Source organism: Stomoxys calcitrans, chromosome 1, assembly GCF_963082655.1.
Source record: "Stomoxys calcitrans chromosome 1, idStoCalc2.1, whole genome shotgun sequence".
NCBI classification, from domain to species: Eukaryota; Metazoa; Arthropoda; class Insecta; order Diptera; family Muscidae; genus Stomoxys; species Stomoxys calcitrans.
In genome coordinates this window covers 198558153-198577768 of record NC_081552.1, presented here as the reverse complement: position 1 = coordinate 198577768, position 19616 = coordinate 198558153, and the positions used below count along the sequence as shown (strand labels likewise).

At 40.3% G+C, this 19616-nt stretch overlaps 1 protein-coding gene across 1 annotated transcript in view; it reads left to right on the top strand.

Annotated features, from left to right (window-relative positions):
* Nucleotides 1-18973, top strand: part of LOC106088126 (uncharacterized) — a 527532-nt gene extending 508559 nt beyond the window's left edge. Inside the window, exons 4-8 of the mRNA XM_059370442.1 lie at nucleotides 3310-3493; nucleotides 3549-3663; nucleotides 3782-4050; nucleotides 4107-4285; nucleotides 18847-18973. Coding sequence (XP_059226425.1) covers nucleotides 3467-3493; nucleotides 3549-3663; nucleotides 3782-4050; nucleotides 4107-4285; nucleotides 18847-18973 — 717 coding nt within the window. The 5' untranslated portion in view covers nucleotides 3310-3466. The remainder of the gene's footprint in view (nucleotides 1-3309; nucleotides 3494-3548; nucleotides 3664-3781; nucleotides 4051-4106; nucleotides 4286-18846) is intronic.
* Nucleotides 18974-19616: the final 643 nt, after the last annotated feature.

The window sequence follows — 19616 nt, the reverse complement described above, 5'->3', positions numbered from 1 at the left end:
CCGAGATCAAGAAAATCGGTTCAGCCGTTTTTATACCCTCCACCATAGGATGGGGGCATTCTAATTTCGTCATTCTGTTTGTAACACCTCGAAATATGCGTCTGAGACCCCATAAAGTATATATATCCTTGATCGCCATGACAATTTAAGTCGATCTAGCCATGTCCGTCCGTCTATCCGTCCGTTCGCCCGTCTGTCTGTCTATCGAAATCATGCTGACTTTCGAAGTAGTAAAGCTAGCAGCTTGAAATTTTGCACAATTACATTTTCGATTTGGAATGTAAATGGATCAAATCGGTCCATGTTTCGATCTGCCATATAAACCGATCTTGGGTCTTGACTCCTTGAGCCTCTAGAGGGTGCTAAGTATGGTTTAAATCGGTCCATGTTTTGATATAGCTGCCATATAAACCGATATTGGGTCTTGACTTCTAGAGCGTCTAGAGGGCGCAAATCTTATCAGATTTTGCTGAAACTTTACTTGAAGAATTCTGCTATGACTTCCAACATTTATGTCAAGTGTAATCTATATCAGAACATAACCTGATATAGCCACCATATAAACCGATCTCCCGAACACACTTCTTGAGCCTCTAGAGGCGCGATACTTATCCGATTTGGCCGAAATTTTGCACGAAATGTTTTATTTCCACCTTCAACAACGGTGTTAAGTGTGCTCTAAATCAGTCTATATCCTGATATAGCCGCCATATAAACCGATCTTTCGATTAGACTTCTTGGGCTTCTAGAGGGCTAAATTCTTAACCAATATGGTTGAAATTTCGCATATGTTGTTTTGGTATAACTTCCAACAACAAAGTATGGTCTAAATCGGTATATAACCTTATATAGCTGTCATATAAACCGATCTTCCAGTTTAACTGTTTGAGCCTCTGGAGAGCGCAATTATAACTCGATTTGCCTGAAATTTTAGAGGTTTTTCTATGACTGGTGTTTATCTATTCGAAAAAGTCATTTAAAGAACTTGACAAATGCGATCCATAGTGGAGGGTATACAAAATTCGGCTCGGACACACTTTTACTTGTTATATATAAGAATATTCTTGACTTAATTTTACTTTTGGACCAATGAGGGAGGAAAAATCTTCATCTTCTTCGAAGGCCGATTAATTTCCCCCTCTTTAGAATGCACACAGCATTTTTATTAAAATGAATATTGACATTATTTTACTGTACGACCTATGAGAGAGCAGAAAATCTTAAGCCCGGCTGAAGAATGCAAAGGTAATTTCTATTTGATGCTTAGAACAAAAGAGAATTTCATTATGATTTTAAATGTCCACAGCCATAGGATAGGGATGTACTAAGATCGTCATTTCTTTTGTAAGGCCTTGAAATTTTGTGTGTTCTCATAAAGTACCCTAAAAATAAAAATTTGGTACCCAAATTTCGGATGGGGTACCTAGGGGGGCTGCCCCACCTTAAAACCTACCAAACATATATTTTGACCAATCACGACAATATGGGACTCAAATGAAAGATATTTGGGATAACAAAACGAATCTGATATTCAATTGTCGGACCAAGTGCTAGGGGGACCACCCCAAGCCTCAAAACACCCCTAAATCGAACATATTACCGACCATGGCAATATGGGACTCAAATGAAAGGTATTTGCGAGTAGAATACGAATCTGATATCCAAATGTGGGACCACGTTTGTGGGGTCCACCCCTTTCCCAAAACACCCCCAAACTGGACTTATTTACTGACCATGGGAATATGGGGCTTAAATAAAAGGTATTAAAGTGTAGAATTCTAATCTGATATCCAAATAAGGGACCAAGTGTTTGGGGGCCGCCTCTCACCAAAAACATCCCCCAAAGGGGACAAATTTACGACCATAGCAATATGGGGCTCAAATCAAAGGTCTTTGGGAGTAAAGCACGAATTTGATATCAATATTCGGGAAAAGAAAAACCGGACATATTTGCTGACTTTTGCAATAAGAAAAACGAATTTGTTGCCCAATTTTGAGGGCAATAGCAATATGGGGTAAAAATAAATGATATATAGATATATGAGAATAGAGCACGTTGCTGATATATTTTCCGGGCTTAGTGTTTGGGGGACCACCCCAATCCCCAAAACACCCCTAAATCTGGCATATTTACCGACCATGCCAATGTGGAGCTTAAATGAAAGGTATTGGGGGCTAGAGCAAGAATTGATACCCATTTTTGGGACCAATTATCTGGGGGTCTACCCCTTTCCCAAAATACCCCACAACCAGCAATTTTTTAGTGACAATCGCACTAGGGGGCTTAAATAAAGGTATTTGGGAGTAGAATACGAATTTGATATCCAAATGTAGGACCATGTTTTGAGGGCATCACCCCTTCCCCAAAGGGTTAAAATTTTTCGACCATGCCAATGTGTGGCTCAAATGAAAGGTATTTGAGATTAGAAAACGAATTTGATAACCTATTTTGAGGCCATGTGTTTGGGGGACGCCTCAACCTGTAAACTCCTCTTAAGCCAATGGCAATATGGGGTTTAAATAAATGGTATTTTAGAGAAGAGCACGATGCTGATATTTTTTCAGGGCCAAGTATCTGGGTGAGTTCTAGGCATCAACTCTAACCATTACCTCTCCCCCGAAAACACCACTTAATCAGACATCATGAGAATATCGGTCTGAAATAAAGTATTTTAAGAATGGAGTACACCTACATCCAAACTTAAAATCATATGGGATTCAGATAAAGGCACTGATATTGTTAAACTTTTAGTCAAGCGATATACTATTTTCTTAGCATGGTATTTCACTAAAAGTTATTTAATTGTCGAAAATAAATATTCCAAGGAAACTTTTGTTCCATATAAAGTAAAAGAAGGCGCAGCGGAGCGGGCACGGGTCAGCTAGTATTCTTATATAACTTGAATTTGGTATGTGCTAGGCTATAGTAAAAATCGCTCAATCAATAGTCCAAATTTCTCAAAAATGTGCATGGAAGATTTCATATGTGTCTATAAGCCGATATGGACTCGAAATCCATCTAAAGCAGAGGTATAGGGTATTATATCGGTCGGTTTTGTCAATCTTTCTTTGCCTCAAGTATTATTGTAAAAATTTGTTCTCACTGTCATCGAGCATAACCTACTTCTGCTATCACTTGTTTATGCTACATCAGTCTCATGTCTCCCAACCGACGATAATATCAAATTTTAGTTAAGATACCAAGGTCGTGGATTAAGCATTTATGCATCGCTTTAGCTATCTTTATATGATAATATACATCAAATAAACACAGACTGAGCAAAACTTCTTGTTATACGAATTTTGTAGGCAATTCTTATTAACTCATTAACTGAGACGCAGACAGTGTCGGAAAAACAGAACATTGTGTGAATCATTGGCCTAAAAAATTTTATTTCAAATTCTAAGGACAAACCACAGATTCTATTGGATTTAAGAGAGCGTTCATTGGTATTTATGAGACCTAATGTCACAGTTTTGCAGCGTAACTATAGTGTGTTTGTGATATTTTAAACCCAAACAAATTTTGATTTCCCAATACTTCCCAGTTTTTGATCGTTCTTGGCTTTAGTGACGCTTCGAAAGTGGGTCTTTGTGAAGTTTGTTTGGACTCCAATAATGCAGCATGTCGCAATGAGAATACTTTCTCCATATGTTATGATGGTAGGTACATATTTGAATCGATTCATTGAGTTAATATGGGACCTTTTCCAAATATTTAGGTTCGATATCTTTTACATTTGCAATAGTTGCTCTTGATTTTTTCCCATATGATTTTTAGGAAAAATAACCTCAACCATTACCCCGTGTCCACCCAACAGCGTTTGCACTACTGATCGCCAAATATGTCGTCTAACCGCACAAGGTTTCACTCCCATATGTTATGAAGAGAATTGCAATAATTGCAATAATGGAGCCCTATTCACCTGTCTGACTCAAACTACTTTTGGTATTTGTAGCGGCCATGCGATATTAGAAATGCACTGTCCAGAGGGCCGTGTTTGCAATATCCACTCACAAGAACTTTGTGTACCTTATGAGACAAACCAGGTTCGCATTTATTGGATAATTTTGTAACTATTATGCATAATTGTTGGATATCTTAGCCGTCATGCTTGAGTGTGTTTACAACACCAAAGCCAACTACAACAGAAAGCTCAAGCACCACAGAATTTACCACAACAAGTTCTAGTACCACACTGCCACCACCCCTTGATGCTAATGAATTTTGTGCAGGTATTGGAATAGCTGGATATTTCAAAACCAATGATCCAACTTGTAAAGAGTAAGTACTAAGAGGTGTCACGACATTCGAAATTGGATTATTTGTATACCTTAGACTACAACTGTGGAACAGGGTATTAAAACTTTGTGCAATTGTTTGCAAGGCTTAGTAGGAGAAGCGCCACACCCATTGACAAGTACACCGATCGGCCTAGAATAATTTTCGGATTCCAAATAGCCAAGTTCGACCATGTGTTTGTCTGTTTGTCCATGTATTCTTGTGATCAACTGGTCCAACTATCATAAAATTTGACCCAAGTCATTTTTTTGGCCCAAGGACGAACGCTATTGAAAAAATTGGTTCAGGTTAAGATATAGCTGCCATATACATATATTCATCCGACATGCCATATTACGGCAGCACAGCAGCCATAATTTTGGTTCGATCTTTACACAGTGCTTGATTTGAAGTAATGTCGAGGTTTCCAATAAAGACGGGGCAACATTTTTATACCCACTACCCTAGGAGGGGAGGGTATACTGATTTCGTCATTCTGTTTGTAACTCTCCGAAATATTCGTCTTAGACCCATCCCATAGAGTATATATATTCATGATATTTTAAGTCGATCTAGCCATGTCAATCCGTCCGTCTGTCTGTCGAAAACACGCAAACTTTCGAAGGAATGGAGCTAGGCTTTTGAAATTGTGAACAAATACTTCTTATTAGTGTAGGTCGATTAGGATTGTAAATGGGCCATATCGGTCCATGTTTTGATATAGCTGCCATATAAACCGATCTTGGATCTTGACTTCTTGAGCCACTAGAGGGCGCAATTCGTATCAGATTTGGCTGAAATTTGGCTGCAGGAGGTGTCTTGTTATGATTTCCAACAACTGTGCTCAGTATAGACGAAATCGGCTTATAACCTGATATAGCTGTCATATAACCCGATCTGAGGTCTTAACTTCTTGAGCCACTAGGGGGCGTATTTTTTATACGATTTGGCTGAAATTTTGCAAAATGTGTTTTGTTATGACTTTCAACAACTGTGCCAAGTATGATTGAAATCTGTCCATCACCTGATATAGCTGTGATATAAACCGATCTGGGGTCTTGACTTCTTGAGCCACTAGAGGGCGCAATTCTTATATGATTTGGCTGAAATTTTGCATAATGTATTCTGTTGGGACTTTCAACAACTGTGCCAAATATAGTTTAAATCGGTCCATAACCTGATATAGCTGGCATATAAAAATCAATCTGGGATATTGACTTCTTGAGCCACTAGAGGGCGCAGTTCTTATATGATTTGAATAAAAATTTGCGCAATATGTTTTGTTATGACTTTTAAAAACTGTACCAAATATTGTTTAAATCGGTCCATAACCTGATATAGGTGCCATATAAACCGATCTGGGGTCTTGACTTCTTGAGCCACTAGAGGGCGCAATTCCGATCCGATTTGGCTCAAATTTAGCATGACGTGTTTCGTAATGACTTCGAACAACTGTGTTAAGTATGGTTCAAATCGGTCCATCGCCTGATATAGCTGTGATATAAACCGATCTGGGGTCTTGACTTCTTGAGCCACTAGAGGGCGCAATTCTTATATGATTTGGCTGAAATTTTGCATAATGTATTTTGTTAGGACTTTCAACAACTGTGCCAAGTATGGTTGAAATCGGTCCATCACCTGTTATAGCTGTGATATAAACCGATCTGGGGTCCTGACTTCTTGAGCCACTACAGGGCACAATTTTTATCCGATTTGGCTGAAATTTTGCGTAAGTTGTTTTTTATGATTTTCAACAACTGTGCCAAATATGGTTTAAATCGGTCTATAACCTGATATAGCTGCCATATAAACTGATCTGGGGTCTTGACTTCTTGAGCCACTAGAGGGCGCAATTCCGATCCGATTTGGCTCAAATTTAGCATGACGTGTTTCGTAATGACTTCGAACAACTGTATTAAATATGGTTCAAATCAGTCCATCACCTGATATAGATGCCATATAAACCGATCTAGGCTCTTAAATTCTTGAGACTCTAGAGGGCGCAATTATTATCCGATTTGGCTGAAATTTTGTACAAAGGATCCCCCCATGACCTTCAACATTCGTGTCAAATATGGTCTAAATCGGTCTATAGGCTGATATACCGGCCTACAGCCTGATAAATCGGTCTGTAAATCGGTCTGATGCGTCTACAATGGTCGCCAATATTAAATTCGATTATGGTCCGAATCAGACCATAACTTGATGTAGCTCTAGCAGCATAGCAATTATTTTCTTTTATCCTTTGTTGGCCTAAAAAAAGATACCAGGAAAAGAACTCGACAAATGCGATCCATGGTGAAGGGTATATAAGATTCAGCTCGGCTGAACTTAGCACGTTTTTACTTGTTATACCTACCACCTAGTCATTCCGTTTGCCATGTCCGACTGTCAAAATCACGATAGCGTTCAAACGAATAAAGGTATCCGCTTCAAGTTTTGCCCTTTTATCAATGTAGGTCATTGGGGATTGCAAATGGGCCATATCGATATAGATTTCAATATTGCTCCCTTATAACTCCATCCCCAGTTTTGACTACTTGAGCTCCTAGATACCTCAGTTTTCAACCGATTTGTTACAAATTTGGCACAAGGACTTCCCACATCAGTACCGAGTATGATTCCAATCGGTCTATAAACTTATATTTCCCCTATACAAACCGATCCCCCTATTTGAATTCCTGAGCCTCTAGGGGTTCGGATGAAAACTGACATCCGATTTGGCTCAAATTTAGCACAAGGACTTCCGTTCTGACCTCCAACTTCATAGTTGAGTATGATGACCGATACGGTCAATAAACTGTATACCCTTCATATAAACTAATTCCCGGATTTGACTTGAGGCTTCTAGCCTGAATTTTCATTTAATTTCGTTGAAATTTGGCACAAAGATCTCTGCTCTGACTTCCTACATCCATACCAATTATAATCCGAATCGGTCTATATACTGATATAGCCCCCATATAAACCGATCGCCAGTTTTGACTTCTTAAGCTGCTAGGGGCCTCAATTTTCACCTGATTTGGCTGAAATTTGAAACAAAGACTTCTGTCTATGTACTGATATAGGGCCCTTAAATACTAATTCCTCGATATGACTACTTAAGACCATAGCAGCCGCAACCAAATCCCGATTTCATTACTATAAAATAATTCAAATACAAACTGAGTTAATAAAGACACATTTTTAGAGGAATCCATGGAGGTGGGTAACTAAGATTCGGCACGGCCGAGCTTAGCACGCATTTACTTGGTTTTAAAAAAACGCAAACCATTTGAGATATTTCAAAAACTTTAGTATTGACTAGAAGTACAATCAAAACATTAATGAATGGAACTTGACTTCGTTTATATGGCCACCGCGAGCACGTTTGCATCTGCCTCTACGTTGAAACCAACTTTCGATGACTCGGCCACACATTTCAGATGAAACGGTCGCTATTTCCCGTTTCAATGTTGGCTTTGAGCTCTTCCAACGTATTCGTCTTGTTGGCATGGACCAATGACTTGACGTGGCTCCAATGAAAATAGTCTAGAGGCGTAAAATCGCACAAACGAGGTGGCCAATCTTGAGATAATGGGCCATTTTTTGAAATATCAATCTCATCAAACCTACTCTTTAATGAATCGATTTAATGTGTGTTGTGTTGCTGGTCGCGCCGTCGAGTTGAAACCACAAGTCAGTAAACACGGTGTGGTAGCATTGTCCATTCACGGTAACATTACGATTGGCAACGTTGACGAAGAAGTATGGCCCAATGACGCCGCCGGCTTGCAAACCGCACCAAACAGTTATTTTTTGTGGATGTAGTGTTGATTCGAGAAGTACATGTGGATGTCCACCTGACCAATAACGCATATTTTGCTTTATGACGAACCCATTAAGCCAAAAATGTGTTTTGTCACTTAATATGTTTTTACTCCAAAACTAATGGTCACCGATTCCGAGTTTTGGTAATAATTTTCTATGAATTGCAGACGTTGTTCGTTCGTGTACTTACCATAATGAAAATGTTGAGTTTATCGAATAAATTGACCATGACGGTTCCATTGTAGGTTAGGTTAGGTTGAAAAGAGGGTGCAGATATTAATCCGCCCCAAGCCACTATGGACCTACACCTAAGCCAGTAATCGTTGTGCGCTCCAAAAACTAAAAGTAACATCGAGAAAAGATATTTATGTTAGAAATGCCATGCTACTAACAAAATCCTTAATTGTTTTCCATACTACTCCCCCATGTTGGTTCACGTCTGGTATTGTTTCCTTGTGTCCCTATACATGCTATCACTTGCCGCACCGATAATGCATAAGTGAGCTAGTACTCCTATGGGTCCCGTTATGATACCAAAAGCTATACTGACCTCCTTCTTTCTTCCTTTCAGTAATAGGAATCTCACGATCTGGATCTCCACATAGGTTTTTCGGTTGGGATTGTAAATGGACCATATTGGTCCATGCTTTGATATAGCTGTCAAATAAACTGACTTTTTGAGTCTCTAGTCCTATTTGACTGAAATTTTGCACGTGGTGTTTTGGTATCACTTCCAACAACAACGCTAAATATGGTTCAAATCGGTTCAAAACCTGATATAGCTGTCATATAAACCGATCTGGGGTCTTCACTTCTTGAGCCTCTAGTGGGCGCAATTCCTATCTGATTTGGCTGAAACATGTGACGTGTTTCGTCGCAACTTTCACAACTGCGCCAAGGATGGTTCAAATCGGTCCATATTCTCTAGACCTATTTGACTGAAATTTTGCACGTGGTGTTTTTTTATCACTTCCAACAACAACGCTAAGTATGGTTCAAATCGGTTCAAAACCTGATATAGCTGTCATATAAACCGGTCTGGGGTCTTCACTTCTTGAGCCTCTAGAGGGCGCAATTCCTATCCGATTTGGCTGAAACGTGTGACGTGTTTCGTCACAACTGCGCCAAGGATGGTTCAAATCGGTCCATAACCTGATATAGCTGTCATATAAAACGATCTTAACTTCTTGAGCAACTAGAGGACGCAATTCTTATCCGATCATAACAAAGCACGAGGTGTTTTGTTATGGTTTTCAACAACTGTTCCAAGTATGGGTGAAATCGGCGCATAACCTGATATAGCTGTCATATAAACCGATCTGGGATCTTGACTTCTTAAGCCTTTAGAGGGCGCAAATCTTATCTGATTTCGCTGAAATATTGCATGACGTGTTTCATTATGACTTTCAACAACTTTGCAAAGTATGGTTCAAATCGGTTCATAACCTGATATTGCTGCCATATAAACCGATCTGGGATCTTGACTTCTTGAGCCTCTATAGGGCGCAATTATTATATGATTTGGGTGAAATTTGAACAACATGACCTTCATCATACGCGTCAAATATGGTCTGAATCGGTTTATAGCCTAATACAGCTCCCCTATAAAACGATCTCCCTATTTTACTTTTTGAGCGCCTAAAGGGCGCAATTCTTATTCGATTTGGCTGAAATTTTACACAATAACTTCTACTATGGTCTCCAACATTCATTCCATTATGGTGCGAATGTGACCATAACTTGATATAGCTCCAATAGCCTAGCAAATTTGTTCTTTTATCCTTTCCTTAATTTTGTTTGCCTAAAAGGAGACACCGGGAAAAGAACTCGACAAATGCGATATATGGTGGAGGCCATTCGTCCCGGCCGAACTTAGCACGCTTTTACTTTCTCATCTTGGCATCGTCATTAACGCTATCGACCTGGTGTCAGAAAAGCTTCCAGGAGGCACGTTTTGCCGCTCTGTTTGTTTTATTGTACTCCTTGAGCCGGAGTTTTTACGACGTGCTCTGTTATAAACTCAGCGGACCTCTTTCCCAATGTTACGAATCTCTCCTGTCATCCAGGTTTTTGTGGGGCTGATTTCATTTCCAGAAGAGGACATCTATCTTTGAAAGACCCCACTGGTGCAGTCGTAATCCTGTTGACATTGTCGTCAAAGTTTTCTATGCTTAGACAATCTAAATTATCTTGCCCAAATCTTCTTCTGAGTAGTCCTCCGAATTTTGTCCAATTGGTTTTCAACTTATTCCGATAGCTTATCGAATTCGGCGCTGGCCGTGCTATTTTAAACCTAATGTAAGGATGGTCTGCTAAGGATTGCTCCATGGAGACTGTCACATCTAAAATCTCCTCCCTAATCCTATTAACAAAGGTAGGTGTGTTACCATTATTAAATGTTATTAGGTCGTTAGTATTCAAGAATTCTGCCAGGGCTTGGCCCCTCTAATTAATGTTGCTACTACCCACGAACGGTGGTGAGAGTTCGCTTCTAAATCTGTATAACCAGATATAGCGGCCTCATGAACCGATCTACCGATTAGACTTCTTGAGCATTAAAAGGGCCCAATTTTATCCAAGTTATTTGAAATTTTGCACATGTCATTTTGGTATGACTTCCAACAACTGTTCCAAGTATGGTCTACATCGGTTGGTAACCTGATATAGCTGCCATACAAATCGATCTTCCCATTTGACTTTCTGAGCCTCCAGAGGGCGCAATTCTTATGCGATTTGGCTGAAATTTTGGAGGTGGTGTTTTTCTATGACTGGTGAGGTTCTATTTGAAAAAAGTCATTCAAAGAACTAAACAAATACGATCCATGGTGGAGGGTATATAAGATTCGGCCCAGCCGAACTTAGTACGCTTTTAGTTGTTGTTTTTAATAACAAGACTTAAAGTTAAGGATTAATTAACCTACCATTTAAAAAAAAAACTTCAATGTGAAGAAAATTTTTTTGGACAAAGGGAATGTTTCCTTAAAAAGTTGGATCATCTTTAAATTGCAAATGCAAATTTTGGCCATGAACATTCCACTAAGGAACAGGGGCAAACTTCTCACATTTCAATGAGTGCAGTCCGATTTAAGTTTAAGCTGAATGATAAGGGGCCTCCTTTTTATAGCCGAGTCCGAACGGCGTGCCGCAGTGCGACACCTCTTTGGAGAGAAGTTTTACATGGCATAGTACCTCTTTAATGTTGCCAGCATTAGGAGGGGAAAACCACCGCTGAAAATTTTTTCTGATGGTCTCGCCAGGATTCGAACCCAGGCGTTCAGCGTCATAGGCGGACATGCTAACCTCTGCGCTACGGTGGCCTCCTTATCTTTAAATTAAGTTTGCTTATCTTTGGCTGGAATATTTAAAGAATGACAATATTTTTTCAGCGTATGTAACGCTGCTGAAAATCATAGCAAATCTTTAATTGCAAAATTTCACCCAAATCGGGTAATTTCGCCATCTAGAGGCGAAAGCCAAATCAGAGGATCGGTTTATATGGCAGCTACATCAGGTTATAAATCGATTTGCACCATACTTGTTGTTTGAAGTGTGAACAAAACACCTCATCGCCTTATATGCCAGCATTATTAAAACATGGACCGATATGGTCCATTTAAAATCCCACCAATTGAAAGTATTTGTGCAAAATTTTAAGAGCCTAGCTTTGCTCCTACGAAAGTTGGCGTGCTTTCAACAGACGAACGGACATGGCTAAATCAAGAATATATGTACCTGGTTCGGACTTATGTCGATGTATTACAAACGACTGTGGAGGCCACCGCAGTGAAGGGGTTAGCATGTCCGCCAATGATGTTGAGCGCCTGGGTTCCAATCCTGGCGAGAACATTATAACAAATTTTCGAGGTAGTAATCCCCTCCCCAATTCTGACCACATTTGTAAAGTTCTAAGCCATGCACAAACTTCTGCCCCTAGAGGTGTCACACAGCGGCACGCCATTCGCATTCGGCAATAAAAAGGAGGCCCCTTAGCTTAAACATGAATCGGACAGCGCTCAGTGATATGTGAGAAGTTTGCCCCTGTTCCTCGATCATTGGCAAATTTGCATTTACCAACGGCTGTGGCCTGTTTGTGCATTACAGCCGCACTGAAGTCGACATCATCTAGTGCACTGAATTTCATGTTAATGCCTTTTGAGATTGTGACTGGAAAAATTGCTGCGAAATGCTGTGAGGCATAGGGAACTTTCTCTTTGGTCATGCAGCGGCTACGGACATTGTGTTATCCTTGATATAATCCGATATTCCAGGCAGTGTGCATATCATATTGCCTGTGCCGCTTGTTGATAAAAAGTACTGTATCACTATTCCTGTTAGAACCGATTGGAACTACAATATCATTGGTAAAGGAAGTTACACAGACTTCTTTAGCTAAGCAGCCATTGAAATCCGAAATACGTTCCCCTACTTCGGATTTCAAAAACCGCCCTCGTCTGTCGCAGAACACTCAACGAGAGGCTGAACAGTTCAAAATTCACCTATTCGGGATGTCGGGCCACCGAGATATCCCAGGGTATAATGGAGCAGACTAGCTTGCGAGAATAGGAACTATCGTACCTAATCCCGGGGAACTGGAATTTGAGGGTATGAATCTAGCGACACATAAGCTAAGTCTTTAGGAACAGGCCCAAAGGACAATGAATGACAAATGGTCATAAAATGGAGAGATGTGGCCGTGATTGAATTAAAATTCTTCGTGCGTGAGCGTGAGTGAGAGACGTTCACGACTTACGAGATGCTCACGACTCACGAGAAAATCACGACTAAAGTATCATTTAAACAAGTAAAAGCGTGCTAAGTTCGGCCGGGCCGAATCTTATATACCCTCCACCATGGAGCGCATATGTCGAGTTCTTTCCCCACATCTCTTCTTAAGCAAAAAGTGATATAAGAAAAGATTTGCTCTGCTATTAGAGCGATATAAAGATATGATCCGTTTTAGACCACAATTAAATTATATGCTGGAGACCTGTGTAGAATGTCAGCCAATTCGAGTAAGAATTGCGCCCTTTGGGGGCTCAAGAAGTAAAATAGAGAGATCGATTTATATGGGAGCTGTATCGGGCTATAAACAGATTCAGACCATAATAAACACGTATGTTGATGGTCAAGAGAGGATCCATCGTACAAAATTTCAGGCAAATCGGATAATAATTGCGACTTCTAGAGGCTCAAGAAGTCAAGATCCCAGATCGGTTTATATGGCAGCTATATCAGGTTTTAAACCGACTTGTACTTTATTTGACACAGATGTTGAAAGTAACAATAAAAAACGTCTTGCGAAATTTCAGCCAAATTGGATAAGAATTGCGCCCTCTAGAGGCTCAAGAAGCCAAGGCCCAAGATCGGTTTATATGGCAGCTATGTCAGGTTGTGGACCGATTTGGACCATACTTGGCACAGTTGTTAGATATAATTACAAAACACGTCGTGCAAAATTTCATCGCAATCGGATAAGAATTGTGCACTCTAGAGGCTCAAGAAGTCAAGACCCAAGATCGGTTTATATGGCAGCTATATCAGGTTATGGACCGATGTAAACCATACTTAGCACAGTTGTTGGATATCATAACAAAACACGTCGTGCAAAATTTCATCGCAATCGGATAAGAATTGTGCACTCTAGAGGCTCAAGAAGTCAAGACCCAAGATCTGTTTATATGGCAGCTATGTCAGGTTGTGGACCGATTTGGACCATACTTAGCACAGTTGTTAGATATAATTACAAAACACGTCGTGCAAAATTTCATCCCAATCGGATAAGAATTGCGCACTCTAGAGGCTCAAGAAGTCAAGACCCAAGATCGGTTTATATGGCAGCTATATCAGGTTATGGACCGATGTAAACCATACTTAGCACAGTTGTTGGATATGATAACAAAACACGTCGTGCAAAATTTCATCCCAATCGGATAAGAATTGTGCACTCTAGAGGCTCAAGAAGTCAAGACCCAAGATCGGTTTATATGGCAGCTATATCAAAACATGGACCTATATGGCCCATTTACAATACCAACCGACCTACACTAATAAGAAGTATTTGTGCAAAATAACGGAAAACAAAATGTTTTGCATGCTCTCAAATCAAACGGTGTTATAACGTATGAATCTGTGTAGTGATGCATAAAAATTAAATGAGCAAGTAGGTGGTTATGCATTGATATTCGTTCAAGTTGAAATGCTGTATGATTTGAGGCGCATGGAATAAAATTATTATTCTCTTAATGGAAAAATATTTGTGTCTTGTGAGTCGTGACTGCCTCGAGAGTACCCCGTGAGTCGTGATTGTCTCGTGAGTCGTGCGTGGGAGTGCGTGAGAATAATTTATATCTCGTGAGCGTGCGTGAAGGGGAGTCGACATAAAAAAGTCGTGCGTGGGTTACATTTATTTCTCGTGAGCGTGCTTGAATGGAAAATCACTCACGCGCACATCTCTCCTACATAACATCTGATGAGTGTGTGTCCCGCACTAGCAGTCAGAACTTTGAGAACTTGTCGGATTTAGCGAATGCGAACATTAGCAAGAATTTCGAGAGGAGAGTCTCAGTGAGAAGTCAGGTGGCACTGGCTCTTAATTAAACGCTGAGTGCCAAAGATACTCGAGATGGCAAGGCGAGTTATTGGCGCCTTCAAATAACCAATGGCCAAGATTAGGGCTGGAGGTGTGCGTCGGATCTTGGAGCAAGCGACTCGCCACAACGAGGAATACATGTGCAATCCCACAAAACCCATGCGGTTGGGGCGCTGGGCCAGTAACCCGCCCCCGGAAAACAATGAGAACTGCTATGAGAAACAAAGGAATAGTAAAAACCGGTCCCCCCAACGTTGACAACCCACGCAAACGAAAAAAGGACCATAATTTGCGGATCTGCACCTGTAATGTGAGGACTCTTTATAGAGAAGGTGCAGTATTCGCGCTGGCGGATGTATTAGAGAAGTACAAGGCTGGTATTACCACCTTACAGGAAGTGCGATGGACTGCGAATGGCGTCACTATGAATTTGGCAGTGGATTTGTGGTTAGTCGGAAACACCTTGTCTTCAGCCTTACTCCGGTGGAACATTAGCCTTATTTGTGGCCATGCTTCGACGGAAGACAAGGACGAGCAGACCAATGATATTTTCTACGAGCGCCTAAAGAGAGAATACACCCATGATATTAAAATCGTTCTGGGAAATTAAAATGCAAAGATAGGAAAGGAAGGTATTTTTGGTTCAACAGTCGGAAAGTTTAGCCTTCACGAGATAACGTCCAGTAATGGGTTGAGACTGATAGATTTCGCCGCGGCAAAAAACGTGGTACTTAGTTTCACCAGATTTCAACATAAAAATATTAACAAAGCCACATGGCTGTCACCCGATCAAAACACGATGAACCAACTTGATCAGGTTGTGACAGATGGAAGGCATTCATCCAGCATGTTAGATATACGATCGATCCGTGGAGCGAATATAGATTCCGATCATTACCTTGTTGTAGCAAAGGTTCGCACCCGTTTGAACATGGCGCGGAAAGTACGATCTGACACTGCACAGAAGCTCGACATTGAAAAGCTGGCAACCCAACAAATGGCAGCGGCATACTCCACTCGACTGACCCAACTGCTTGATGAAAGCTTTCCTTGTTCCGATGATATAATGGTGAAGTGGCAAACCATTGCCCATCCATGGAAAATGCCGCGAAATCCGTACTTGGGTACAGGGAGCCTCCTCCAAGAAACCCATGGTACAACCAAGAGTGTCGAGATGCTGCTGAAGCCAAAAATGCGACATATACAGCAACCCTGCAGCCAGTAGCAACGCGCCAGATGAAGGAGAGGTATCAGCAGAAAAGGAGAGAGGAGCAACGTCTATTCCGCAGAAAAAAAAGCATTTGAGATGTACAGGAGTCAGAATTAAGTCCGGAAATTCTACCAAAGAATTAAACTTCAAACCGATGGCTTTGGTGCAGTCACATCCTCCTGCAGAGACAAAGAAGGAAATCTGGTAATTGACACAGACAACATGCTGAGGATATGGAAAGAACATTTTAACCAACTGCTAGTGTCCGACAATGGCGAGGGATGGATTTTTCATATAGTCGGCGTTGACAATTTTTTTCACAGCTTGTGACTCTGTAATTGCATTCTTTCTTCTGTCAGTTATCAGCTGCTACTTTTAGCTTGCTTTAGAAAAAAAGTGTAAAAAAAGTATATTTGATTAAAGTTCATTCTAAGTTTTATTTAAAATGCATTTACTTTTTTTTTAAAAAATCCGCAATTACTTTTTGGGCAACCCAATAGAATGTTTACCTCCTAGTCAGAATGAGGTCCAAGCAGCAGTGACCTGACTAAAGAACAACAAGGCAGCAGGAGCCGACGGGTTACTCCCTGAACTATTTTAGACCGGAGGCGACACGCTGATAAGGCGTATGCATAAGCTTATCTGCGCAATCTGGCTAGAAGAACGCATACCCAATGATTGGAAACTGAGTATACTATGTCCCGTACACAAGAAAGGAGACAAGACGGAATTTGCCAACTACAGAGGAATAAGTCTCCTCCCCATCGCATACAAGATACTCTCGAGCGTATTGTGTGAAAGCTTAAAATCTAAAGTCAATGAGATCATTGGGCCCTATCAAATCGGTTTTACACCTGGTAAATCTACCCTGGACCAGATATTTACGCGGCACCAAATCCTGGAAAAGACCCGAGAAGGACAAATCAAAACCTTTCACCTCTTTGTTGCTACAAAGCCGCTACAAAGGTATTTCTGGTAAATCCACCCTGGACCAGATATTCACACTGCGCCAAATCCTGGAAAAGACCCGAGAAGGACAAATCAAAACCTTCCATCTCATTGTTGACTACACAGCCGCTACAAAGGTATTTTAAGCCATGTCTGAGTTTGGTATCCCTGCAAAATTAATAAGACTCTGCAGGATGACACTTGGTGATACGCTTTCCTCAGTAAGAATAGGAAAGAATCTCTCCGAATCATTCAATACCAAACGAGGTTTCAGACAACCTATCGTGTGATCTCTTTAATATCCTGCTGGAGAGGATTATACGAGATGCAGATGTGAATAGATATGGCACACCAATCACAAGAGAACACATGCTACTCGCCTATGCCGACGACATCGATATCATAGGTCGGTCACCGGAAATAGTAACTGCAGCCTTTGAAAGAATCGAAAGGGAATCAGTGAAAATGGGTCTGGCAGTAAATGGAGATAAGAAGAAATGGATGGTTTCAACTCCCAAAACGCCTTGTAGAACCGAGCAGGTAAAGAAATTGGAGAAAGTTGGGAACCACAACTTTGAGTTAGTCAGTATCTTTGTCTACCTCGGCACTGCCGTAACCGAAACGAATGACACCAGTTACTGGTAATAATACTGGCAAACAGATGCTACTTTGGACTAAGTAAGCAGTTTAGAAACAAGGCCACCTCTCGACAAACGAAGATTACACTATACAAGACACTGATACTACCCGTGTTGTTATGATGGGTTCTGAAGCATGGGTACTTGTGAAAGCAGATGAGGCAGTGCTTGGAGTATTTGAGAGAAAGATTCTTCGTAAAATATATGGGCCAGTTTGCGTTAATGGAGAATAAAGGCGACGTATGAATCACGAGCTGTATGAGTTGTATGACGACGACAGCATAGTTACACGCATCAAAATACAACGGTTGCATTGGCTAGGTCATGTTGTCAGAATGGATGAAGAAGCTCCAGTAAAGAAGTCTTTTAAAGGCAAACACGGTGGTACACTTAAACCGTGAAGACCAAAAGCCCAATGGAAAGTTTAAGTTGTGGGACACACCTCGAAACTTGGTGTCAGAGATTTTCGAATGAGCGCAGAAGATCGAGGCGCTTGGAACGCTATTCTACGTTCGGCTAGTGGAAGAAATATTCTGTCATAGCCAAATTAAAGTTAAAAGTTAAAAAGATACTACCCGTGTTGTTATGATGGGTTCTGAAGCATGGGTACTTGTGAAAGCGGATGAGGCAGTGCTTGGAGTATTTGAGAGAAAGATTCTTCATAAAATATATGGACCAGTTTGCGTTAATGGAGGATATAGGCGACGTATGAACCACGAGCTGTAGGAGCTGTATGACGACGACAGCATAGTTACACGCATCAAAATACAACGGTTGCATTGGCTAGGTCATGTTGTCAGAATGGATGAAGAAGCAAAGAAGTCTTTTAAAGGCAAACACGGTGGTACACTCAAACTGTGAAGACCAAAAGCCCCATGGAAAGTTTAAGTGCTGGGACACACCTCGAAACTTGGTGTCAGAGATTTTAAAATGAGCGCAGACGATCGAGGCGCTTGGAACGCTTGTCTACGTTCGGCTAGTGGAACAAATGTTCTGTCATAGCCAAATTAATGTAAACTAAAGAACATTAGCAACTTGTTGGGGTTTTTAAAGCGATATGGATAGTTTAACGGTAGGAACTAGAAGGCATCTTCTTCTTCCCGTTTCTGTGGTATCAACTGCCACTTAAACCTAACAGACTGTACCACGTTTGGGTATTTGGCGGATTTGACCTGTAAGTGGTTGAAAGAAACCTCATTCGTCGAATACCTTGTGAAAGTGCCAGCTACCTAATAATTTAGGGTATTTAAACAATTGCCAAAGCAAACAAACAAAACAACATATCCTTCTTATAATTTTATCTTCTAAGCTTAAAATATTAAATAAATACCTAAGGTAAAATTTAACATTAAAAATATTTTCTACATAGGTTTGCCTATTGCTACATATTATCTGGACAATACTTGGGTTTATATTTTAATTGTGATGGATACTACAATCCTGAAACGACAAAATGTCAAAAACATCCACCTGCTGGTTGCGAAGAAACCCTATAACCAGATGTATCATCCAAAGCCCATTATAAATGTTACGTGCAATAATCTGGTTTCTGTGAGTGACAATACGTTTTGGAATTATCGAAATATTTTCCCGTGGGACAATATTTAATTATCCCCAGTAATTTATTGGCTGAGATGTAGCAAACAACGAAACTGAAAATAAATATTGAAAGACTGTAAACATCTTTTTTTTTTTGGTTGAAAGGATATGTCAAATTAATACCTTTTACAAGTCTCATCACATTCAAGTGCCAAAATTCCTGGAGATCCCTTTTCTTCACAAAGTTTATGGATGTCCTCATTACTGCCGCTGCAAGCAGCAAGGATTTGGGGAGCCATTAATATTATGAGCGCCTATAAAAAAAAGGTATTTTGTATGATTTTACTTCAGCATTGATTTAAAATTATTTTTACCAAAACAATTGTTGCCGTTTTCATTTTTGTTTCTTTTCTGTGTTTTGGTAATAATTTATGGTTGAAGTGATTTGGTGAAATTAACTTTTCTTAACTGGATTTTATGCCTTATATGTATAAAACTGTACAAGTGGGAAGATCTGAGATGCTGTCGAAATGTTGTTTTTATGTTGATAAGATAAAATTTTTAAATAATAAACCAGGGCTTCCCGGAATCATATTTACT